This window comes from Poecilia formosa, unplaced genomic scaffold, assembly GCF_000485575.1.
Source record: "Poecilia formosa unplaced genomic scaffold, Poecilia_formosa-5.1.2 Scaffold280, whole genome shotgun sequence".
NCBI classification, from domain to species: Eukaryota; Metazoa; Chordata; class Actinopteri; order Cyprinodontiformes; family Poeciliidae; genus Poecilia; species Poecilia formosa.
In genome coordinates this window covers 576598-602427 of record NW_006800219.1, presented here as the reverse complement: position 1 = coordinate 602427, position 25830 = coordinate 576598, and the positions used below count along the sequence as shown (strand labels likewise).

Below are 25830 nucleotides of genomic sequence, written 5' to 3'. Positions count from 1 at the left end.
TAATAATTTGATACTTTCTCTCTGCTAACTAGCTAACTTTGACAACTCATGCCACAACAATGACAGTCCACACTGAAGAGTGTTGTCCAGGCAGCCTGGTAGCTATAAGCTATGAGGCATACATTACTGGACAAAGGTTGAATTTTTGAGTTTCTGTGAGGTCTGAACCAATAAAAGTAAAAATTGTCAGATTCTGGTCACCAGCAGATTTCTTGGTGTATTTCTAGAAAAATATTAATATTCCAGGATACCTTTGTAACACAGTCCAAATATAAATTTTATTGACACAAATCTTTGTCCTCTTAGTTTTCATGTAAATCTGTAGCCTTGAGAACATCACTGGATTTTAAGATGATGTTGACGTTCTACTTCTGGGAAGAGAAAATAAAATGCCACTACACCGTTTGTTCCCCCCCCAACACATAAAAGAAAATGTATTTAAAAAAAGAAACACTGTTGACACTGAAGAACACACAGGGCAGTTGTTCATCAGTCCATCATGTTCACATGTGGAGCTTCCTCTGCTTTTCTCTTCCTTCAGAAAGTCGAGTGTACACATTGCTCTCAGGTACAGAGTTCAGGGCCTTGTCTGTCCGCCGTCGGACTCGACGTCACGTCTTCGTCGACGGAGCAAACTCTTCCCGTTTGTGTGCGACAAATCAAAAAACAGAGAAACAAATCAAGACTTTTATTAGATTTTCTTTTCTTACAAACACGGCTCACGTACATGGTTGATCTCTTTATAAATCTGTGGTTTAGAAATGTCGCCTGAAACTCCAAGAGTGTGCACAGGCGTTGAATCAACGTCCAGCTCTGTTTTGTTTTTTTTGTTTTTTTTCTGTCTCGCTCCATCTTCGTGTGGATTTCAGTCTGTCCAACAGCAAGAACGTTGGGGGAATTTTAATTTTTTTAAGTCACCTTTTGTTTGATGGAGGGTCATGGAGGGACACGAGGAACACTGACTGACAGCATGGAAGCTCAAAAATGTTCACATGCATGACAACCTCATGTCTGAAACACTTGTGGATTCATTTAGAAGAGACAGTACCAGGCAGGCGGATGGATGGATGGGTGGGTGTGGAACCTCGCCGGGCGCCAAGGTTAAAGGCCGTCGAAAGGGAAACGGCTCGGACCAAAACTGGATGAGTGATGCTGAGCGGCTGATGAGAAGACGTAGACGTAGAAGACGTAGTTAAAAGCTTTGTGTGCGTTTAACTTCAGTCTCTTGATAAGGTAGCCACTGCCAGTGTCTCACTAGAGGTGGTTCACAACAGGACCACAGCGAGACGGGAGGTCCGGAGAGCAAGCAACGCACCGACATGGGAGGAACGGGAACACAGTACTGTCTCTTTAAAACAAAACATCTACAAAGACCTAGCCTCCTAGCTAGTACAGACATGACAATATCCACGTATTGGTTTTCTCTGATTTTATACAAGAGCGTGATCGATTCAGGTGAGTGCCGTTGATGCTTTCACAGTACGCTGAAGGGAGTCTTAGGTCAACAGTAGCAAGAAGGAGCTCGACCCTTTTCTATTTTCTTTTTTGTTTGTTTGTAACTCCTAGATTCTGTTTGCTGAAGATCGGATGCGGCGGGAGCGACCGGAGGGGCAGGCGATGCGGGTCAGTAGACCCAGGACACCGGAACCCATTGGCTGGAAGTGCACACCAGGTCCATGGACTCCTCCAGGTGCCGGATGGTCTCGTCAATCTCATTGTTGATGATGGTCATGTCGAAGTAGTGGGCGTAGGTCTTCTGCAGGATCTCCGACTCTTTCTGCAGCCGCTGGAGCGACTCGTCCTGGAGGAGGAGGAGAGAAACGGGAAGGTTTCACCGTCACGCAGGCGGAAAGCGGGACGGGCATGAAGACAGGAAGATTGACACACCTTTACCTTTTCCGAGTTTTTGTCACATTACCACAGATACATGCGTGTTAGAACAACAAAAGTAGTGCATAATTGTGATGTGAAAGTAAATAGTTGCGTTTCTATTTACCTTAAAGTGACAGTTCGACATTTTGAAAATAAATTTGCTTAATGCAAACGCCAATTTCAACTAAAATTTCGTTTTTCAATATAAAGTTTTGACTGTGGGATAAGGTGTTTTTGGTGGTACCAACATGAGGTTATTTTTGCAAAACTGTGACGGAAACACTTTTTTTGTATCACACTAGTCACATAATCAACAACCAGATGTTACTGCTGCTGGAAATGACAAAGAAGACGACAGGAAGTGGTAGGAGGATAATGGTGCAGCATGTTTTTTAATGACTTATCGCGTGAACAATCTATTGATTTGATTATAATTGCGTTTCTTATTTAATGAAAATGCAGCAAGTGCAAAATTATGTTTTTTGGACAAAGTTTTGTGAACATTTGTAATGGAAATGCAGCTACTGTCAATGTCAATTTGTCAATGTAGCAAATAAATACAACAGATGTTGATCAAAGTGTTGCATAAATCAATGAAATAAACTAAAACAACAACAATAAGAACAAGAAAAAAAATACATAAGCGTAAGGTTAAGACAGAATACAAATGCCTTCCATTCCTCAGGTGGTCAGCCTAATCTCTCTGATGTTACAAAGTCACCACAATGTGACTCCCCCATGTGACGCTGTGCTGAACCTTCTGGGACGCGACGGTTTGAGATTTGCCAATAGACTGTAAACGGATCCACCATCTGGGAAAATGCTAGGCAACTAAATACATGCTGTGATTCCTGTAAATAAAGGAGAAGTTTTGCGTTTTGAAGTGTGGTTTCTTCCTCTGCAGAGATCTTTTACTATAAACAGTCAAGGACACTAAGGCAATGTGAGATTAGTGATCTGCTTTTTGGAGCCAGACGTCATCAGGCAGTCAGCTTGGGGCTGAATTGACCACTTTTTAAAAATATTTTTAGTATTACACATTCACAATTATGCCCATACTCTGGTTGGTCAGTCACATTTTATGTGATGTTCCGATAAAAGTCACCATAGTTTGTTGTTGTAGTTCGAGGGGTATGAAAACTTTTGACTGCCTCTCTTTTTTGTCACAGTTCAGAGAAGCTTGTCAAGTTGTTGAGCTCAGTGTGCAGGGACCTTTACTAACTGGAGAGGATGGAGGCTTAACACACAAAGAGGCACTTCCTATTACAGCTTATAGCAGACGCACACACACACACACACACGCACGCATGCACGCACGCACGCACGCACGCACGCACGCACACGCACACGGCTTAGAAATAGCACCTAGCAGTTTCGGTTCTTCCAGACTTTACTTACTGGCAGAGTTCGACACCACCTGGGCGGCTGAGGCGAGAACCAAGCAAACAAGCAAACACATGCAGCATGCAGAAATAAAAGACAACAGGAAGGAGTGAGAAAGGAACAGAAGAGGAAGCAGCTTTACACACGTTGTGTGATCAGGAGGCGGGGCCAAAACCACCGAGCTGCTGCTGGATTTCCACATTCGATACATTTCTAATTAACCTTTGGACCTTAGCTCATTCCTCTGGACCAGAAAACACGACTTTTATCACAACTACCCAGTACTTGTGTTGAAATTGTGTCCTTATTGTACATATGTTGTGCTTGTATGTTGCATATTCCTATCTCTATGTGAATCTGTTTTTTTGACTGCCTGTTGCACAAAAACTTCCCCTATTGTGGGACAACAAAGGATATTTCTACTCCATTTTATTCTACATTAAATGTTTAACATTACTTTTAGATTTTCTTCTTTCCTATATGATAATTTTTCAGGACTTTATTAGCAAACGGTTTGAGTGAAGAATCAATATTTACAGTGTTTGACTGATTGTCGTGGCTTCTATGATTCCCTCTGACGTGACAGGTACCAGCTTCTGGACCAAATCCAGACTGCTGCCGGCCCATTCTCATCTCCTTACTGTTCTGCATTGTTGGTTTCCATTTGTCCTCCTGCTTTCTGACAGCTGACCACGGCTTCTCAGGAGAGTGACGGCCTGCTTAGCTTCTTGGCCTCTTCGAGCCGCACCGTGCGAATGAGCTAGATGGAGCTAAAGGATGTCGGTGTGTTTTCTGTGTTTTTTACCTCATTAATGCCCGGTGTGATGGTTGGAGCTGCTATGAAGACGACGTACGGGGCAAACTCTGCCGTCCGCAGGACCTTCAGCGCCTGAAATGAGCCACGTGTTAGCGGTCAAACAGAGCTGGGATACAGCATACAGATTTGTTTGATTTTTATCCTTAAGACATGATGTCTACTTCAAATTATTTGTGTATAGACACGTTGAAACGTGACATCACACGCACAAGATCTCCCCTGCCCCCAGATCCCTGCTGGAGGGCAAAAACCTGCTAACCGACTATGACTACCCTCGGTTTAGCTGTTAAGTTATCAACAAAACACGCTCAATCTTAGAAAAGAAAAAGGGAAGCAGTGCTTTGCAACTAATTATCAACACAATGACAACTAGATAAGGTCCAACGGTTTCACATTTCACGGTTAAAAGATTTAATAAAAAAATAATTAAGCGTGAATAGGTCAGTTATGCTAGCTTGACTTTGACAAACTTAACATGTAGACGTGGTGTGGAATTTTGTGTGTTTTGGTTCAATTTAAAAAAAAAGGGGGCGACCTCCACACCAACTCTCTGACAGGTCATTAGTAGAGCAGAGGCTAATCTATCACTGCTGTGTTCAGACAGTTATTAATAAGTGTTAGTAATCACAAAACAAACATCAAATCTTAAAACAAAGAATACGACTGGTTTTTAGTTGTTTTTTTCGACATTATTTTTCTTTTGCTGTGTCGCACCGCACTGAATTAGTAATACCTACATCTCCGGGTTTCACATTTTTACCAAATTGTTCCACTATGGCAGCACGGCTATGGATGGCAAATAAAAGAATCGGCTTTTTGCCTTCCGGTGCTGGGCGAGTGCACAAAATATCCGAATGTAAACAACATTCCAACCATCAATGTCCTAACACTAACCCTACCCCTAAACTAAACTTAACTCGTGGGAAGGTGTGCTATGGGGCAGCATAAGACAAGGTGGCAAAACGCACACACCTGAGGTTCCACATCTAATATAGCCACGAGTCCCTGCTGGTGGATCTTGCGGATGGTCTCGAGCCGCGTCCCGTACATGGCGTCCTCGTGGCTGCCGTACTCCAGGTACTCGTTGTTGCTGATGTCCTGCATCATCTGGTCGTGAGAGGCGAAGTAGTAGTTCTTCCCGTTCTCCTCGTCCTTCTTTGGAGGTCTGGTTGTGTCTGGAGCCCCAGAGACAGGAAGTGAGGTATTCGCACTTGGACATGTGCGAAGGGCATGTACGGTAGATGTGGTGAGGTCTTACGTGGGATGGGGTAGGCAAATCTGTCGGGGTGTTTGGTTATGAGCGTGTTCTTGATGTGTCTCCTGCCCACTCCGTGAGCGCCTGAGGGGTAAACATGGAGGTAAACGGGACATTTCTCTGACCCCCCCCGACTCTAATGCCAGGCTTCACTTACCCAACAAAACTAGTGTTTTCCTCTTGAAGGCTGGGAGCTTCACCACCTCCTCATACGTGACCAGGTCTAGTTGATCAAACACTGGAGGTGACAGAGGGAGAGCGGAGTGAGCAGAGAGGAGAAACACCTGCATGGATCTGCTAACGATGTGGTGAAAGACAGGCGGACCTAAACAGTGACAGCTGATGACCGGGTTCTGATCGGAGGCGGATAGTAACCAGCTACATTTACTTGAGTAACTTCGGGGAAAAATACCACCGTTACTACTCTGTACTTTTGACTTTTTCTCAAGTAATATTATGATGAAAGTATTGCTACTCTTACTTGAGTAAAGTTTCTGGATTCTCTACTCACTGAGTAACTTCACTGAATGAATAACAAACACATTTCAACCAAGAATGCATCAAATACAAACCATCACTTTATTCTCGCGTGTTGGTTTGCTGCTGTTTCTACAAACGTGTTGTTGTTCTAATGTTATTTTCTAATTGTGGCATTTAGAGATCAAGCGAATACACACTGCATAACACACACCATATACGGTCAGTGGAAGTACGCTACCCTGCTTTAGCATATGCTGTATATTCTGATATTGTGCTGAAATGATTGAAGTTCAGTACATCAATAAACACCAAAACACAATGACAAAATGATGCTACTGAGGAGTGAAGGTACGTTTCTGAACAGAACTGTTCATTTTTATGAACAGATCATTTTACAAACGGCAGTAAGTCCGACAGAATCTGTGAGATAACATTTTTTTAGGAAGTTGGGACTTGTAAGCTTTTGTTTGGAGCTGGAATTGCATAATTTTGCTGTTTCTTTCAATAATAATCGAGACCGGCTCTTGAACAGTTCACACATGACCTGCAGTAGTAGCTGCAGGTGTTCTGTATCTGTCAGGAGGATCTATCATGAGGTTTTTACCACGAAGGAGTCTGCAAATATTTTCATGAACAAAACCCCCCAGACATCTCAGCTTTGGCTTTAATTGACAAAAATAACTCATAATAGTAAAGGTGAGATCTTTCTGTATGTAAACAGAGCTCAGAATAAATGAGGGGGGCTTGCAGACTGTCTGTGCTGCTGATCTCTGTACAGTGTGTTCCCAGTATCCGAAACATAAAACTCTGTGAATCTGAGGCTGCTGACAAGTGAAATACAACCCCCACAAGTCACTGGGTTCTTCGCTGCAGCTGCCGCCGATCAGACTGCCGCGCTGATGTCAGAGGGCGCAGCAAACGTCACACACGGAGGGAGAAACACGTGTTGGGCTGGAGATGGTCTGACGGAGTGTGACAAACGCTACAGGAAGCTGCCTGGTTTCAGTTTTGGTCTCAGATCTTCTTGTTGTTTGCAGAAAAACAACAGGAACAAAAGTGAAACACCGGCAGCGAACGGAGAAGAGAGGGAGGAGGAGGAGGAAGAGCTGGAGCCGGTGGTTACTTACATGCAGAGAGGCCGGTCAGAGGCAGACAGCAAGAGAGAGCAACACAAGGGTCAAAACATGGCCGCTTACAAAATGTTACAGAAACAGAGCAGACACCGAGCTGGTCACACAAACTGGCTACAAACGGATTCACCTTTTATCGCGGCGCAATAATCTCACACTCAAACACTGAAGAAAAGTCCGAGCTTTACTTTATGTTTATACAGACAAAAAAATTACAAATTATTGATACCCCCAAACATTCCCTATAAAAAGCATCTAAAACAAAACAACCTTTTTGTACTTTCTTTTTACTCTCAGAGGGCAACAGGCTTCCAAGTCTCCATAGCAACGGTTAAATTCAAGTTTTACCATAGACATACAGCTGCACATTTAAAATGTACACCTTGAGCAAAATTTCATTGCAAAGCTCCAATAATAAAATAAATACATAAAATAAAATGTAAGACTTTTAAAGACCTGTTTCTCTTCCAGTATCCCGGGAACCTTTTGAAAAGTATTAGAATCTGCTAGGTGGCGCCACTGAGGGCTGAAAACGGGTCGGGTTTAGCTCTGGAGCCGAGTTCTGCAACTGCTTGATTCTACAGCTGCTGCTACAAAATAACATTTGTCCGGTGCTGCGATATTATTATTCAGAACAAAAACTAATCATAAAGGTTATTTAAATGAAAAAAACAAAACATTATTTGTACAAAAAGTGAGCTCTTTATGTATATATGAAGAATATAGATGAATAGGGAGCCCAGGTAAAAATATAAAGCACATAGTCTGAAGTTAAAAAGCATTAAATTACTTTATTATAAGTTTAAAACTCCTTGTACCATTGGTGTCCCTTCTATTGCAGATAGACAATGAGGATATTGGTTAAAAACACAGAGCTGCTAAAAATAGCCTGTTTTATTGCCTTTATATTGAAAATTAAAAAAAAAATTATTTAATTTTATGATGTGATTTCTTCCCCAAACTTATAAAAGGTTCCATCTTTTCTGTTTTCAGTGTGAGATCAAGCCACCGCAGTAAAATATGACCAACAGAGGAGCCGATACGTTTTCCCCATTAGAATCACATGAACACAGAGAGACTCCTGTTGCTCCATGGAGTTTGATTGGGATCTGAGGAACCAATCAGAACACGGGATCCCAACCACATGGCTGAAAGCCTCCAGAGCCCCACGGTGGATCCAGTCGTGTTCACAGACAACGTGGCCGGACGCAGTGGCGTCCATGTTGATCTGCTTTCCCATCTGACTGACGCTTCCTGTAACGTCTGAGAGGCTCTTCATCGGTTTCAGGCTCCATGACGTTCACACCCTCCTGCTGCCAGTGGATTACTCTGACTTGTTGGATGATGATGGCTACATTTTACTCTTAGATTGCTATAAAGCGTTTGGAGCATCAGTTCATTTTACAATCCTTACATAAATTTGACTTCCAGGTGGAACTTCCCCCAGATTTAATCTCTATAGGGGGAAAAGACAAGGCTGCCTCCTGATAGAGGCTCAACTCATGGCCTATCATTATATTCAAAATAGTGCTGCAGAAGGCATCTCCCCTTTTGGTAATAAGCTCATATTGACACAACTTGCAGATGACACAACCAAATTTCTGTAGCAATCAATGCAATTCAGGAGTTCTCAAAGGCATCTGGATTATCCCTTAATATTAAGAAATGTGAACTTGTGGCTATTAAAAACTGCATTAATCAGAAATCTGCAACTTTCCTATAACAGATGAAGTTTGTTACCTTGGTGTTTTAGTAACCAAAGATCAAAACAAAAGGTGCACCTCTAATTTTAACCCAATCATAAGCAAAACCTGCAGCAATTTCAACTTTTTTGTGAGACCATTTAACGGCAAAATTTGCAACTTTGAGGGCAAAGCCTGTAGTTTTAGTTTTTTACAAAAATAACAAATACATGGCACCATCCCGGAGGGAGTGAACCGTATTTAACTGTATGTGGTCTGATGAGCAGGCTGGAAGCTCATCAGTACGCCCGAGCTGCTCATGTTTCCCTGAGTCGCCGCCGTGCTCCTCTAAGGCATGTCTGACATCTCTTCCTCTCATTCCTGGCCGTGGCTCTGCTACTGGAGCTACGAGGTCTGCTTACCCTCAACTCACACACACAGATCTCCCTGTTAGCCAGCCACATCGTGTGTTCCTGTGGGTGTGATGGCAGTACCTGCGTTGTGCTTTGCCAGATACTTGTCTTTGTACTGCTTCTTCTTCTTGCCGAACCAGGTGCAGCTGGCCTGCTGCTCCTGCTTGGTCTTCTCCATGGCGATGCATGCCACCCGCCTGCCAAAGCAAGCAGAGTTTAGAGCTCCAGAATCGGTTCAGCTGTGGAGAAAGCTCCAGAGTCTGAGATTAAAGTCGCCTCTCTGTGTCTGAGGCACCAAAATGGAGGAGCTGCTACTACTGCCTCCAGCTTCTTACACTTCTCTAGCATAGAAAGTCCTCCGAGGTCAACGCTTCTGTTTCTTTTCTGCATCTCTGCTCCGACTTCTCACACTGAGCCAGGCTCTGCTTCTGCTGGAGGTTTCTCCCTGTTAAATGGCTTTCCTCTCCGCTAACGCCACATGTATTCTGAGTATGAGGGGATTAATATTCAGTTTTTTGACTTTGTCAGTAACATTTTCATTAATAGAAAGGAGTTAATCCTTTATTTTTGGGAAGATTGAGGCAAACTGATCATTTCTTCTGTGACTATTTTCATCTTTCCTCTTTGATATACAATGTGGCTTTAAAAGGTTTCCAGTAAAGAAGAAAAATAAGAAAAGCCTCAAAGGCACCGAAGGTTTGTGTGAAGGTTCTGAAAGTTTAGCAGAGGCTGAGAAACAGTGGAAATGATCAGGTTATCAGACCACATCCTCTCTGTCATCAGCCTGCCCAGAAACATGAAACTACCGAGAGTCTGTTGAGCTCATCAGAACATGCAGCACTTTGAAAGTCCCTTGAAATAAGCTCTGAATGCAGGATAAGTCATTCGAACGGCTACAGATGCTGCCCACGAGGTGAATGTGTTCAAGCACTTTGCAAAAGTAAGAGTTGGATTATCAGAACTCGTAATCGTCGGCCGTCTGCAGGCTGAAGGTATTATCTTTGGAACGAAAGAGGAACGATCTCGAGTCAATGCACGACTTCTGTTATGACATCTAGAAACTAGAGATCAGGCCTGGAACCTGGGTGTAGTGATAGACCCGAACCTTCAGAGACACATAAAGACAGCTACAAAGCCCAGCACCGCCATACAGCCCAGAACCTTTACACCTGCACGTCCCAAATTGACAAACTAGAGAATGGTTGGGTGATTCAGCAGGATTTACAATCAAGAATAGCAAAAACTGTGAAATTTCTTGGATTAGTTTGTGGCTCTAGGCAGCAGCTACACTGCATAAGGATCTCTACATCTTTAGTGAATAGCTTTAAAAGTTTGGTTTTGTTTCACAGAATGCGTTTAGTCTTGCATGGTCAGGCAACAGAAGTCAGCCACAGGCGAACACAAACATCGGCCGGCCAACTGGCAATAAACTTGTTCCATCTTTCTGCCCTTGATAGATGGAAAATGTTAGCTGGCTAGCTCGCAAGAGTATATTAGCAGCCTGTTAGCTGTAAAAAAAACTTCTATAAGATTAATTAGACCTGCCACAACAAAGCTTAAGACTTGTGATTAATGTATTCAAGACCAACTTTAATTTTTAAATGGAATTAAGGCATATTAAAGCGGAGTTACTTTTAGATATATGACTTTTTAAGGATGTTTGGACACCCTGTGTGTGATGTTCAAAGCTAAAAGCTGGAAGGTGACAGGTTGTCCTCATCAGCAGCTCTAGGACTCTGGAAGTCTCTGCTTTGTAGTTTTTGTTACTTAAAACATATTTTTTAACATTTTACGTTTTCTTCTGTGCAGCATGTTGCGATCTGCAGCTTGTAGGTCAGAACAGGTGGGAGTCTCCTTGATGCGTGACCCAGGTGTTTTTGGAGCCGTCTCTGTGGCACTCACCACTCCTGCAGCTCGGGGGACGGGATGAGGCCCGCCGTGCCGTTCTTGGTGTTCTCCAGCTTGCCCTGCCACCAGTTGTGGTCGTCCTTGGAGATGATCTGGATGATGTCGCCCACGCGGAAGCGGATGCCGGCCTCCTTGCAGGGGATGAGCTCGTCTTTGGAGGGGTCGTACTCGAACTGGGCCCTCACGTAGATCTGTGGTGGAACAAAACGACTGAAGGCTCAAACCAGGGAAGGTGGGGGGTTCCTGGGCTAGTCAGTAAAAGACGTTGGTGATGGAAGCATTGTAGGAAGTGAAGCGTGTAGCTACATGGGAACGGACAGGGAGCTGGAGAGGGATCGTTAGAGGGGGTGTTCAGGTCGCCATCTTGGAATCTAGTTACCAAGGAAGAAGCGAGGACAGGGCTCAGTGGTGAGATAAACCCAAACACTGCAGGTTGGTTAAGGAACTCAGGCACAGGCCTTGCTTGTTTCCATCAGATCTGAATAAGTTTGGCTTTATCCTGCCTGGAAACTACCGGAACCACACAGAGTCTGTTAGTCAGGAGGGATGATCGGGGCTGCTGAGGCTCTCTGGGCTTTAAGGAAGTTTGTCTCTTACCTTAATGGACGTTTTGTCCTTTGTGGGAGGTCTGGATCCCATCTAGGATTTGAAAGCATCACACGCATCATGCAGCAAAAACGCAGCGACACGACTGAACAGCAGGGGGAGGGAGAGGATGGAGGAGGGGAGCAGCTTAGATGCCTCCTGGTCCTTAGATGGTGAGTTTAAGACTCTGTTATGAACTACAAGCCACTCAGGTGAGCCTGTCGTCTGCCGCCCTCTGCTGGCCACTAAGTGAACTCTCACAGCAAAAACACCAAACCACACCAAGTGTTTTTCTTTTGTCTAGTTTCTGGTGCAAACGTCTTAGCACACTTGAAATAAGACAAGCTAACAAGTAACTTGTCTATAAGATGCAGGAGGTTGATTTAAGTCAAAAATTGATCATTGATAAAAAGAAAAAAAAAAAAAACACTAGTTCCAGTGGAACTTGTGTTTTTATATCAATATTAAGGAATTATTAACTTAAACAAGCTCCTACATCTTGCTGAAAAGTTACTTGTTAGTTTGTCTTATTTCAAGTGTGCTAAGATGTTTGGACCAGAAACTAGACAAAAGAAAAATACTTGGTGTGGTTTGGTGTTTTTACTGTGCATCATTTTTCAAGGAGGGGGTAAAATGTGTGAATCTAAAGGTTGGACCGGTGGAAGGGGGTCTGTTAAGGGAAAGAAACACGTTGGTGATAGAGGGCAGAAGGTTTCATTTCTCACTCGGGAGGCGCTTGAATTTTGACGCGTTTAAAGCGAAATGGGATGGAGAAAAGTGATAAGTTGAAGTATGAGGTGGGGAGTGGTTCACATGTCAAACTGGAGCTGCTTTAAAAAGAGTCATGACCCATATTATCATGTCAAAACACTGTAGTAGCTTTCTTGTATCGCTCAAGTGTTTGATGTCAGAAAATGTCTAATCTAGAGTGACTCGGAGCGTTGCTGGGGATGAAAAAAAGTCCTACCTAAACAAAGGTAAAAAAAAAAAAAAAAGAGTAGAAATCTATATGGGAATCTTTAAAAAATATCCAAATTCAATTAAAATTAAATTTAAGCCGTCTAATTATTGTTTTTGCCCATAGTTGATCATAAAACAATAATCTAGAGCAGGGGTCCCCAAACCTTTTCCTGTGAGGGCCACATAACTTTTCCCTTCTCTGGTGGGGGCCGGAGTCAGTTTGTAACAAAAAAAGTGTGACGATTGCAGGAGTGCCCAAATGTAAAAAATATTGTTTCCCAGAAAGCACAATCAAATAACCCTCTCTGGGTTCTTCACAGAATCAATCCAGGAAATAACACTATTTATGAAATAAATACCATATTTTCCGGACTATAAGCCGCAACCCCAAAGTAAAAAAATAAAAAAATAAAAAATCAGTAAACATACACATATAAGCCGCAAGGTTCAAAGCTTAGGATAAACGTAGCAGCTTATAGTCCGGAAAATACAGTATATGAAAAAAAAATCTAAATGCTCTCTGGTATTCGGTTGGGGACCCCTGATCTAGAGGAATGAGTTGATCCTGACTGAAGAACATGGTTATATGAAGTGAGACTATGAAGAGGCTAAAGTTGTGTCAACAAAACAACCTGGAGGTATTACATGGCCTTCCAAAATAAAAGCATCAATTAGTGTGATTGTGCTTGTTAAGGAGAGTTCTGGAAGCCGTTTGGATCTGCAGCTTCTTCTAACCACCAAGCTGTTCATCCTGCCCAGCATCGTCTTCTCAGACTCAATCAGACCAGTTTTTGTTGTTGTTGTTGTTGCTGTTGCTTCCCCCCTCAGATACCAGAGCGATATCGATCTTAATGCATTGTGGTCTGCTGAAAGCAGGGCAGCAGCAGGCCTTTTACTATAAATGATGGGTTTATGCATTCAGAGCGAAGCGACACGTTCTCCTGAGAAGAGGCAGCTGATTACTTTCCACGTCGCCCGAAACATTAACCAAGACCATAAAGAGACATCTGGTACCGAGCTTGTTGCTAAAATTTGTTTCATTTATGAACAAAGGGCAGCAAAACAGTCATCCTGAGGGCCACCGACGGCCCCCAGGCCACACTTTGGACAACCCAACCTTATTGGTTTGTAGAGAACGTTAGTCATTTACAAAAAGCGCAGAGTGGATGTCACTCTGAATATCATCTAGACGTTCACAAAAATATATTTTAGGATAAAGCAGATTAGTTTGTAAAAAAAAAAAATGGACCAATCAAAGTCCAAAATAAAGAAAAAATGTCATTGTTGCAGCTGGAATTACTGATAAACACCACAACAAAATAAAACTTGCCCAGAGCAAGACATGCTCTACATAAATGAGTTATTATGAATTAACTAAATTAATCTAAACCTTATTTATATTTTTCAGATTTGAGAATTTTTCTATAAATATGGAAATGAAGAAATAGTTTGAAGATGGTTACTTTGAAAAGCCTGTTATTTTGGTGTGGCCAAAGAGCCGCGCATGGCACCAAACAATTATTTTGCTACTTTGCGTTTGTCACCAAAACACCTCAAAGTTTTCATTTTAAGATGAAATATCTCCAAAAGTTCAAGGGGTGTGAACACTTTTGCAGAGCAGCGCCGGGGGACGGGGTGAGTGACGGTAAGTTACCTGTCGACCTTTGGGCTGCATGGTGGACGGCAGGTCCTGCAGGGTAGAAGCAACGGTTACAGAAACATGTTTCCGCCAACTGTCAACACCAAGCAGCGTCTTTCAACAAACACTACGCATGCATCAACCACCTGCGGTCTAGCCGGCATGAAACACACGAAACAGAAGCAGGCGGTGAAGACGGCGGGGGAGAGGGAGGACTGGTGCTCCTGCAGGTCTGGCTGTGGAGCCACCAAGCTAGCTAGCATGGAGCAAAGCCAAGCAGTCGCAGCATCATCTGTCTGGAGCCTGGGCGGGGAAATGAAGGCCCTGCAGAACCTGAACGGGTCAGTAGACGGAGTGGGGGGGCGTGCAGGCTCCCTGAGGCACACCAATTTGTTAACTCAGATATCGGAAACGGAGGTCAGGAGACCCCGCTGCTCAAACCGTCACCAGGCCAGACAGAGAGGAGACAGTCAGGGGGAGGGGACATTTAACGGAGACACGGACGTGTTGGACGACCACGGTGTGGCGGAGGGACAATGAGACGCACCGGTGGGGGGGACAGACGTGGGTTGGTAGGGAGGGTTGGTGGGGGGTCCTTACCAAGATAGAACTGTTAATGCTGGAGTGGCCATTGGCAGGAGACTGCCTGGAGGTGCTGGGGGACTCTTTCTGAAATAAGACACACAGGTCAGCAGCGCGCAGCACACACACATTCTCACACACACACACACACGTGTCTGGGCAGTGGTCCGAGGTGACGGGGGGCAGCAGCGGCGCGACGTGACGATATGCATCAACAAAACACCAGCAGCCCGTTACAGGGCACTGAAAGACACCACCAGACGGGGGCGCTGTTCTCCTCTGAGCAGCAGAGAGTGTGAGGTCATCACCAGCACAGACAGCCACAGCTCAGAGCCACGGGGGTCAGAGGGGCTGGGGTGGGCGGAGGACGACCAAAAGAGCCGGAGCAACTGCAGCTGGGAAACAACCCCACCGTCTGCTCCAGGTCACTTGGTCGTCCACGTTTGGTCTGTTTGGGTGGGAGGTGTGTGTGTCCTGGTCCAGCAGTGGGTCTGTGAACAGGGAGCAGGACAGGGTCAGACAGGCGGGGCTCATTCCTGACAGAACAGAAAGACGAGTTCCGGTATCTTTGTTGTGAAATTGGTGTGCTAAATATCTGAACCAGCCCAAGCAAAAAACACACACACACACGCACAGCATTCTTGGATTACACACACGCTCGGTAACCAGGCGAGCGGTTAGTAACCAGATCAGGAGCTCACGATCAGCAGTAAGGAGCGGAGGAAGATGAGGATGAAGTGAGAGGAGGAAGAGGGGTTACCTCGCACGAGGAGCCCTGCGTCCGGTAACTGGGCACAATTTTAAAGGTGATGCTGCCTCGCATTTCCCTCTGTGGACAAAACACACACACAGAGTCGTAAGCACAACCATAAAATCTGCACAGTGTGGAGCAGAGCTGTGAAGAACCGCAACAAATATTTATCGCAATAATTGTTTATGTGGCTCTTCAGAGGAAAAGGAAATTCGAAAGAAGTCTGCATGCGTCAGATCAGAATCAAGGCTTGTTCACACCCAGTGAAATGGATCATGAGACAACAAAAGCTGCCACACCTTCAGATTGACCTTTTTAAGACACATGTTGAAACGATATAAAGCATATGATAGATAGATAGATAGATAGATAGATAGATAGATAGATAGATAGATAGATAGATAGATAGATAGATAGATAGATAGATAGATATGTATTTATTTGTGTAGCTCATATTTGCAGACTTGTACAAAACATAATCCAAGTTTGAAATGAACTTAAATATGATGCAACGTTAAAAAGCCAACACCGCCAGTCTGGATGCCGAGCCGGTGACTGTGCGCTGCGCTGCTCTCAGGAGTGACGTAAAACTAGAGAGGACAGTCTGAAGTAGAGGTGAAGGTAAAGTAATTTTATTTATTTTCAGCAGCAAGGCAGTTCAAAGTGCTTCACATGAATTAGAAGGAAATGCAAACAAAACAACAAACCAAAAGAAAGAAAGTATAGAACTACATATTGGTTTAATGAGAATAAGGATAAGTAGTCCATAACTGAGAAACTAGTGGGAGTTTCTCTGGATTCTTGTTCTGATGTTGGTTCTCCATGCTTGGTAAGATTAGCGAGGTATAAAACTAAAGGTTGGTTTAGTTTTCTTCACCCTATGAAAACAGCCCTGATGTTAATGTATTTGAAGAACCGTAACAAAGTTCATTAATGTAGTTTGACCTTCATGTTTCAGATGTGTTTTGAACAGCTTAATGTTTGGTCAATCTGTCCATTGAGACGCATTTCTGGTTTCATCTACAGATGAGGAAAATGAAATGTTTGCAGAAGAAGAGAGAGACGTTGAGGTAACGTTAGCAGGCGATGCTCAATGCTCTTTATTGTGACGCCGCTCCTTTAAGTCCTGAGGAACGTAGAAGTGATGGAGATCTGTACGGTGACACTGTCCTGGCAGAAACCAGACCTTCGTCCTACACGTCACTTCGACCCTTATCTACTGAGAGTCAATCGATTCCTGGAGACGTGGACTCTGCTGAAGTTTTAAACCGTACGCCAACGTTTGTCCGTGATGAACGTAATGTGCCAGTTCGAGATTACCTACACGGTAAACAACCGTCATGTTTCACTGGAGCTTCAGACGTCTCCTGCTCCGTTTCTGATCTTTCATTTGCTTTTCCTCAACTTGCTGAGCCTGACTCCAATGACTTTCTTGTAGTTTTTTTTTTACGTGTTTTCCAACTGCTGAACTTCTCATTAAGCTTAACTTGATATTTGGACAGGCTTCTCACAGCTAACAAGATTTATATATAAAGTCTTGTAAAAAGTATTTCCATCTTTGGAACGTTTTGGGCATTTTGTCCCGTTCAGACTCTAAAATCAAAGGTTTTTATTTGGAGTTTATGTGACAGAACAAACCGTAGTAGCGCATGACTATGAAGGGATTACAGTCTATAAAACAATACATCCAGCTTGATTTGGAGCACATGTGTCAAACTCCAGCCTTTATGTGGCTCTCTGCACTCTAAAGAGTCACAGAACTAGAAGATAATGCTTGTGTGCTTAAATCTGGAACAAACTTCCAGAAAACTGCAAAAGAGCTGAAACACTGAGTTCCTTTAAATCTAGACAAAAAACCCTGCCTGCTTAGAGTTGCTTTTGAAACCTAATAAACAAAGCAACATTTTTATGTGTAATGATGGCAAAATGTAATGTTTACTGGTTTCCTCAACTGTTGACTTTGTTCTATGACTTTGTATTTTTACGATGTAAAGCTCTTTGAACTGCCTTGTTGCTGAAATGCGCTATACAAATAAATGTGATTGATTTAAATATTATTTTATCAAATTAAATAAAGTTATATTTGCATAGTGCCAAATTACAGATGTTATTTTATGTCAAGAATTGGAGAAAGTTTTGATATTTTAACAGTTTATGGGTAGTTTGAAAAATATTTTGCCACTTTGAGAACACTCATGGTTCTGATGCGACACGAAATGAAAATGAGTGGCCCAGTCAAAGTTCAGATATAAAACCAATGGAGACTGTTAACAGATGCTCTCCATCCAATCGGATTAAGTTTGAGCAATTTTGCAAAACAAAGAAACGCAAAACTGATGGAGACGTCATTAAATGTTGTTGATCTTTAATTATGATGGAATTACCATTATTTTACTTAAAAATGGTCTCAAAACATCTTTTATCGCAATAATTTCTCAGGGCAATTTGTCATTCAAGCAAAACCTGTTATTGTGTCAGGCCTACATGCAACTTTGTTCAACCTTGTCTTGCTGTGTCACATAATATCCAAATAAAATGCATCGAATTTTGATGGAGTCATGAATACTGAAGCGTGTTCGCCAGATAGTGATATCACACTTTGTTAGCAGTTTGAAAGACTAGTTTTATTTATTTTTTAAAGTAGAAACAGTCTATTGCTTCTTGACCTGCAGATTCTAACGCTGAGTGAGTTTTCCATTTTTGATTTAGCAATGCTCAAGCCTTCAAAGGTTGATCTGCAAGCAACGATTTGCAGAAATGTTCTAATCCCGCAGCGCTACTCTTGTCAGAAGCTTCAAAAACCAAGATAGACAATGCAGAGTAACTTACCAGCATCTTCTGCAGCTGCTCCACGGTCTGGTTGGCCACGCTGATGCCATTGATTTCCCTGATCTCATCCCCAACGTGCAACGTTCCTGTGAGGAAACCAGAGCTCAGGAGATGAGGCCGGTGGAGCAGTGGAGCTACACTACGCTCTTTTAGACTCTGTTGTGTTTTTTCCTATCACCACTACGGCAAAAGTAAAAATCCCTGATTTATATTATTATAAATGAGATATGTTTAAAGTTCCTTCAGACTAGCCAGGAGCAATTAGCAAACCACTGGTGGAACTGCGCCATCTGCTGAGCTCATTATAGGAGCTACTACTCAGTGAAACGCTGGTAAAAACGTTGCTAAAGGGTTAGTAGAGGAGCCATGTTGTGATGACTTCCTGAAGGCGGAGTTTCAGAAAGAGCAGGAGTTTCTTAAAGAGACAGTGGTCCAATTTCAAGGCGCTTCATGTCAAAGTAAATTTTCTTTGAAGTCATACTTGATAAATAACAACTGAAGGTAACGTAGTCACTTGATTGTGCTATAAAATGGCACTGTGTGCTTGGAAATCACATCATAATGGTCTTTTAGCAAAAAAAGAAGAAAAAAACAATGCAGTTGGGTGTTTATTCTGTGAAAAGCTTCTGAAGAATCTGTCATTACGCTGCAGATACCAGTGAAACCGAACCTTGTCTGTGGATCATTCCTCCGTGCATTATCCTGGCCACGATGCAGTGGTTCAAGTCGTTCATCTTCAGCGTGATGCCCTGCATGATTTAACGCAGACAAATCTACAGTCAGAGGCGCTTCGTCACACATTTGATGGGGCAGCTGGTGGTGCTTAACAGGGTCAACTTGGGATTTTGTTTGCCTTCCAAATACTGAGTTTGTGAGGACATGTACCATGGGTTCGTTTGTGTTCTTCTGGAACTGGACCAGGCGGACTCTGGTGACGTTCTCCAGGTCCATGTCTCCGTTCGCACTCTCCGGGGAGTCTCCGTTCAAATAGGGCGAGGTGGGCGGAGGAGTGACCCGCAGAGCCTCGTCACTGTAAACCTCGTGGGCGACCACGTCGTGGGCCTGCAGCAGCGCCTGTCGGTCGCACAGAGCACAAAGGAGACCTGATTGCACATTAAGAAACCTCTGGGAGTCAGTGAGGAAGATTCAGCAAAGACAGAATAAAGAAGTTTAAGATGCATTTTAAAAAACTGAATCAAAAGTTAGACAGGAGTTTGACGTATAAAAAATCAGAACAATCCTGACTTTTGGAGGTTTTGATCGACAGCTGGAATACATTACCTGCATGCCTGCAGATTAAAGATTCACCTTCCTGCAGAGAATCTTGTTATTTTAGCTCTGTATTTATTATTTCATATAAAAAAATCCCTGTATGGTTAAGTATCCAAAATTTCACACAATATTGTCAAGTATTATACATGTTTTATTTTAAGCCAAGCATCTTCAAGAACACAACTGAACTAGTTAGCTAAAGTTATATTAGATGTATTAGCTAACTACTGTAACATGCTAGCTAATTATCAGGTCTGACTAATAAATCAATCAAACAGCTGCAGCTGCGGGTGTCGTCCCCCCTGGCTGAAAAGGGGTTCATGTTTTAATGTTTTTATCTTTTTTTAATCTTTTTTCTCTCAAAATCTCTTTCTCACTGTTTATTCAATGTCACATGCTGTTTTCTTTTAATTATGTAAAGCACTTTGAAATGCCTTGCTGCTGAAATGTGCTATACAAATAACATTTTATTGATTTGATTGATAATTAATGTAACATGCTAGCTAATGCGACAAAATCTAGCTCATTTGTTTCAAGAAATGTTAGCTAATGTTTAAGTTCAAAAGAGCTAAAACTAAAGTGACGTTAGCTTAAGGGCTATTATTATCATGTTAGGTCATTTGAACTTAATCCATACAGTAATAAAACTTTAGTGTTTGAGTAAACAAACTTTAGCGTGATCATCATTTTAAAGGTTTTCAACAACGGCCTGTTGAACGCCTGTTCATCAAGAATACCTGGTGGACACCGAGAAACAGCACTTATGATATAAATGCTGAATGGCTTCAGTCAACGATCTACCTAACTCCTCTTGAGGGGGCTACAGATGAAGACTTGAGATATTTTAGGTGACATGATGATAATGTGGGACTGCGGAGGGTCTCTGCACAGTTCAGAGGTGGAGTTAAACATAAACCAGCCTTGAAGTGAAGAGCTGGAGGGATTCCCACATTAACTCGCTGCTCCACAGTTTTCCACATGTGTCGCTGGTCCGTGGCCCGTTTCTCCTGCGCCGCCTCACACCTACACAGCTCGATTTCACTCGGCTGACAGCCGCACAGGGCCCTTGAGCGGCACTTTAACAAACCGGTCTGAACTTCACAAGACGGCAATCAAAGCTCAGCAATAGGGGGAAACTGTCACGGGCTTCCCTCGGCTGTACACGCACGCACGCACGCACGCACGCACGCACGCACGCACGCAGCTGTGGAAGGAGATCACATCAGAGACACTGGCAGCTCTCCAAATCCCATGTCAAAATACATCACACACGACCTGAGACGCACAAACGTGACTCTGTGTCTGAATGAGAACGGGGTTTAAAGCTCAGCTCAGCTCAGCTGGATGAGAATTTAAAGAATAACACAAAAAGAGGAAGAGAGTTTGAGGAAAAGCAGCAGCAAAATGAGATCTCACTCAAACTCTGATAAGAATCTCATAAATTCTGAGAGCAGCTCAAAACCTCAGCCAATAGGTTGAGGTTTTCTGACTGTGGTCAGAAAACTAATTTGTGAAATTACACGCATCCTGTTTGCTGCTTGGTTCAAGAAATGAAAACGACGTTGCAAAATGTCACGTTGTCACAAAATATTCAGATGGTTTGTTTCCTGGGGAAGATCCTCAGAACACAACAACACCAGAAGATCATCAGCAAACAACTCAGTTTTCAATGCTTACATCTGAGTAAATGAATCACACGACAAATTAAAATGATTTAATCTGCCTTCTGGTTATTAATCGACATCACAATTTCATTTATGGCTTCAGTTGTGTGTGGTTTTCAATCCTGTTTCTCTTCTTGTTTTGGTGGCCGTGTTTTATTTTGGTGAACTTCCAGTTCCGGTTTTTAAGTGTTATTTACAAAATTGCAAGTTTATTGGTCTTTGAGAGGGTAAGCTTTCATTATTGTGCGATTATCAATATATTACTTGAAAATGGTGTCAAAACAGCAATATTGTCGTTTATCGTGATAGTTAGTGGGACAATTTATTGTTGGGGAACATTTGTTATTGTCAATCTGCCCAGAGTCTGAACTCTGACTTTACTTCAAATCAAATGCCTTTATATAGCACATTTAGCATTAAAATAACATTTAATAACACAAACTAAATGCTATCACACACGGAAAAACTATTTCTGTATTTTACGTTGATATCTCCCTGCTGTTGGAGAAATACATGAAACTTGTTGACTGTAAATTTAGTTTTTATCAACTATTATTACTTTCAAATAATTTAAATAATACAGCACACTTAAATACCACAAAATCCAAATCATTTCTTTTACTTTGCTACTCCTGTAAGGCTAGAATCAATAGCCACGATGACACTGTTATGTAAGCTAACTGCAAATTAAGCTAATGATAGTAGCTGCGTTACATAGATAGAGTAGCTTAGGAATGACAGAGTATCTGGTGTTGACATGTTGGTGTGTGCGCCCTCGTGCCCCTGTTCCCCCCAAGTGAAAATCTGCTTAGGGCCCCAAAAATTCTTGGGCCGGCCCTGGTGAGGGGTAAGGCAGAAGGAGGCTGAAGGAAAGCTGCATTAATACGAACCTTTTATCAACAACTTTCTTGATAAATGAGGACTGATAGATATTTGACACCAGGGACGAATCGGGTTAGCGTCTCTTTGACAATTTTTCGTTTGCTAAAGCAGAACAAAACCAAGCTTGTATTTTTAGCAGGCATTAATGTCACAGCAACAGCACGCCCAGTCAGATGGACACAGTCATCCTGAGTCATCTGCTCCCCAGGACAGTCTGTTCCTCCCCAAGCAGACCGGGCGCGCTAACAGGAGTCCTGCTGTGGTTCCTCCCCGCCCGCCTCTCATTGGAACGGGGAACATGTCGGGTCAAAAGCGCCACAAAGGGGCGACGGGGAGAGGGTGGCGGTATCTGACCCGACACATCGCATCAGACTCGCTCCGCTGGCACCCGTCCTGCCCCCTCCATCCTGCCTAATTACCATGATCACACCTTCGACCCTCACTTTGCTTTGATGCATTTCTCTCTCCTCTGTTTGGTCCCACCAGTGATATTCTGTCCATCCGATACTGAGCAGCTCACTGATCAGTGAGGACATCATTGGCACTAATGCGATAAGATTAGTGAGGAAGGCAGCCGACAGTAATGGCCCTCTGGAGTGGCTTAATGGTATCAGATGTTTTGTGTTTCCTTGAGCAACAACAAAATAATCATATCATTTCTGTCTACAAATCAACATGTAAAAGTAAAGATTTGATTTCCATTCACCCCTTTTTACTCTGGCAACAGACCCCACCACCTTCAGAGAACAACTCTGCATGATGTAGTAAGCAGACCCAATATCAGTATCGGTCCTGACACTGAAAACAATTCTAGATCGGACATCGGTGACAATGTGCTCCATCTATTCAGTCTAATTCTATGCTTTATTTATTTTACATCATATTCCTAATTGCACTTTCATAACCATTTAAAAGAATGTTTGCTACAGTTTATTTTTACACTTTGACCAAATTAGTCAATCTATTGTTTTTATCAGTTTCAGTTTCTATATTATTTATTTTAAATTTGCTCTTCTACTCCTTTTTGCACCGACTGAACAAATTAAAGATGTGTTGTTTTTACATGCTTGACCAGGATTGTGAAGCTGTTGGTGCATTCAAGAGAGCAGAGTTATCAAATCCATTTGTTATTCAGTACATTAATGTCTGAGTTAAGAAACAAAGAAGAAACGATTTAAATCACCTTAAACCACCTGAACAATCAGCCACACTTTTCAGATTTTTAAGCTTTTGAGGACTCTGGCATTCTTGTGTCGTTTCTGGCTACAGGGACGTGAAGGGAAATCAATAATGTGCCATCGGGCCCGTTTGCCACTCGTTCTACTCACCATGAAGTGCGGCTGCGTCAGTATCCGTCTGAGCTCTTTAGCTTCGTACTTCTCCGGGTAGCAGGAGATCTCTTCCAGGACCTGAGGATGCAGGGAAAGGACAGTCTGCTTCAAACAGGTCACTTTCACGCCGACGTACCTGCTGGACCTCAAACTATGCAGACAGACCAACCCGGCAGCCCCACAGGCCCTCCCCTCTTAAGGTTCCCGTGACCTCCTGATAGCGCTTAGTGTTGTCAGCTCCGGTTATCCTGCCTGACTGGTGAATGTGGCATTGTAGAGGTGAGAGGCCTCTCACAGGGTGTGGGTGTTTGCTCTGAAACCTGCGTTATTGAGTCGCTGCTTGGAAAAGCTGAAGGGTGGGCGGAGCCTCTTACATCCAGGTGCCTCGTTTACCCCTTAGATTCCAGAGAAAACTCTTCCCACCACGAAATGTTAGCTTTTCATGTCATTTAACGCTTACAAACATAGCATATAATCTACGAAACTTGATATTACTTGGATAAACTCAGGCTTGTTGTTTGGTTTTGAATATTCGTGTTACTTTCTGACAAACCAACACATGCAGAATGTGTCCGTTTTAAGCTAAGCTAGCCTCATCACTCATTGAGTGTTTGCTACATCTCTGACTTTATTTTGAGATAAAAATCTCAATATTACAGGGTGTGCTGTGGTGGCGCAGGGGTTAAGCACAACCCACATATGGAGGCCTTAGTCCTCGACGCAGCTGTCGCAGGTTCAATTCCCGGCCTTGGCGACCTTTGCTGCATGTCTTCCTCCTTCTCTCATCACTTTCCTGTCAAATAAAGGCCACTAGAGCCAAACAAATCTTAAAAAACAACAAAAAAATTTAAAATCTCAATATTACGCCTTTAAGTAAAAGTTGAGGTCCTCAGATCTTTATTCATGTCCCGACGGGCAATTAATTTAGCAAGCAAGCCACAGTAATAACAACAACCCACCAACAATTAGTGTTTAGCTGGAGGGCTACGTACCAAAATTCCCCTGTTTTGTCACAAAACATAAAACTTGTTGATCAAAAACAAATAGGTGGTGGTATGACTAATAATGTCAGCAATAAACAAACCAATAAACAGATTGTTAATTTTAGAACAAATTCTGCTACAATGTTTTTGTGAGATTCTAGCTAGAACCGGGTGTTTTCTGTACCAGTTGTATTGCAATTTGGATCATGTTCATGTTACATGTGTGTATGGCACCCCTCCTTCTTTTGAGGTCATGTTTAGTTACGGTAAGGAAAGCTTGTAAAAAAAACATAAAATGGAGACGGCAGGGGAGGGCTGCCATATGTAGCACACAACTAAACATTGTAATTTGTGTTTGACACTTAAGTAAAGAAGGAAAATAAAAGTATTTTAGTTTCAGTCAGAAATTAGTGGCGCTGTTAATTTTTACAGCAGGAGTAAAAAGAGTATGCCTTTGCTTCCAGTGGGTAATAAAACACTTTGAGTTTATCTCAGATGCATTTAGGTGCCGTATGTTTTTGCTTCAAGCATCAGCTAGACCGAGAACAGCTAAAACACACGCAACATCAGAAGTAAAATCTGCTCTTTCTCTTTAATCATCAGCATCTGTTGAAGTTCTGCACGCCACTTTCAATCTATCACAGCTGATTTAAGTAGGAAAATGTGACCTGGAATCTCTGAGCGGACTTGAAAGTCTCATATAAACGTTCGGTGTTAATAAACCCAGACTCTGTGCTCCCTCCCGTTAAACGGCCTCCCCAGTCTGAACAGCTCTGGGATTTACGTCTCCGGGCCTCACCCACTCATCTCGCTGCTCTGACTCTTTGGTAAGTCCCTCAGTTTGCACATTTCATGTTCAGCCATAAATGAATTCCAACAACATTAAGTATTTTATTTTAATGCGTCTTACAAAAAGTGTTTGACATGCTATTAGGTGACAATCCAGAAGAGCCATTCATTTTCATTTGTTCTGACTGATAGAATGGAGTTAGCTTTTTTCAAAGTGTGACGTAGTACGGGTCATTCGGCTGCTTCCTGAGCGTAGGCTAAACGAGACTGTAGATGTTAGCTTTCTGTAGCTAATATTTAAAGGACGACTATAGATGCTAGCATTCTGTAGCTAACGTTTACAGGAAGACTGTAGATGTTAGCTTTCTGTAGCTAACGTTAATGGAAGACTGCAGATGTTAGCTTTCTGCAGTTAATATCAACAGGAAGACTGTAGATGCTAGCTTTCTGTAGCTAATATCAACAGGAAGACTGTAGATACTAGCTTTCTGTAGCAGGAAGACTAGATGTTAGCTTTCTGTAGCTAATATTTAAAGGACGACTATAGATGCTAGCATTCTGTAGCTAACGTTTACAGGAAGACTGTAGATGTTAGCTTTCTGTAGCTAACGTTAATGGAAGAC

General features: G+C 42.7%; 1 protein-coding gene across 13 annotated transcripts in view; it reads right to left on the bottom strand.

Moving 5' to 3' along the window:
- Positions 1-834: 834 nt before the first annotated feature.
- Positions 835-25830, bottom strand: part of caska (calcium/calmodulin-dependent serine protein kinase a) — a 135471-nt gene continuing 110475 nt past the window's right edge. For 2 of the 13 annotated variants that reach the window (XM_007571413.2, XM_007571415.2), the window contains 15 exons: positions 23433-23513; positions 19172-19360; positions 18957-19035; positions 18287-18372; positions 15467-15535; positions 14725-14793; positions 14140-14175; positions 11538-11579; positions 10935-11131; positions 9114-9229; positions 5485-5565; positions 5331-5411; positions 5045-5247; positions 4061-4144; positions 835-1801 (listed from right to left, as the gene is read on the bottom strand). In XM_007571413.2, the coding sequence (XP_007571475.1) occupies positions 1625-1801; positions 4061-4144; positions 5045-5247; positions 5331-5411; positions 5485-5565; positions 9114-9229; positions 10935-11131; positions 11538-11579; positions 14140-14175; positions 14725-14793; positions 15467-15535; positions 18287-18372; positions 18957-19035; positions 19172-19360; positions 23433-23513 (1590 nt within the window). In that variant the 3' untranslated portion in view covers positions 835-1624. The remainder of the gene's footprint in view (positions 1802-4060; positions 4145-5044; positions 5248-5330; positions 5412-5484; positions 5566-9113; positions 9230-10934; positions 11132-11537; positions 11580-14139; positions 14176-14724; positions 14794-15466; positions 15536-18286; positions 18373-18956; positions 19036-19171; positions 19361-23432; positions 23514-25830) is intronic. The other 11 variants (XM_007571418.2, XM_007571420.2, XM_007571423.2 and 8 more) reach the window with 9 other exon arrangements.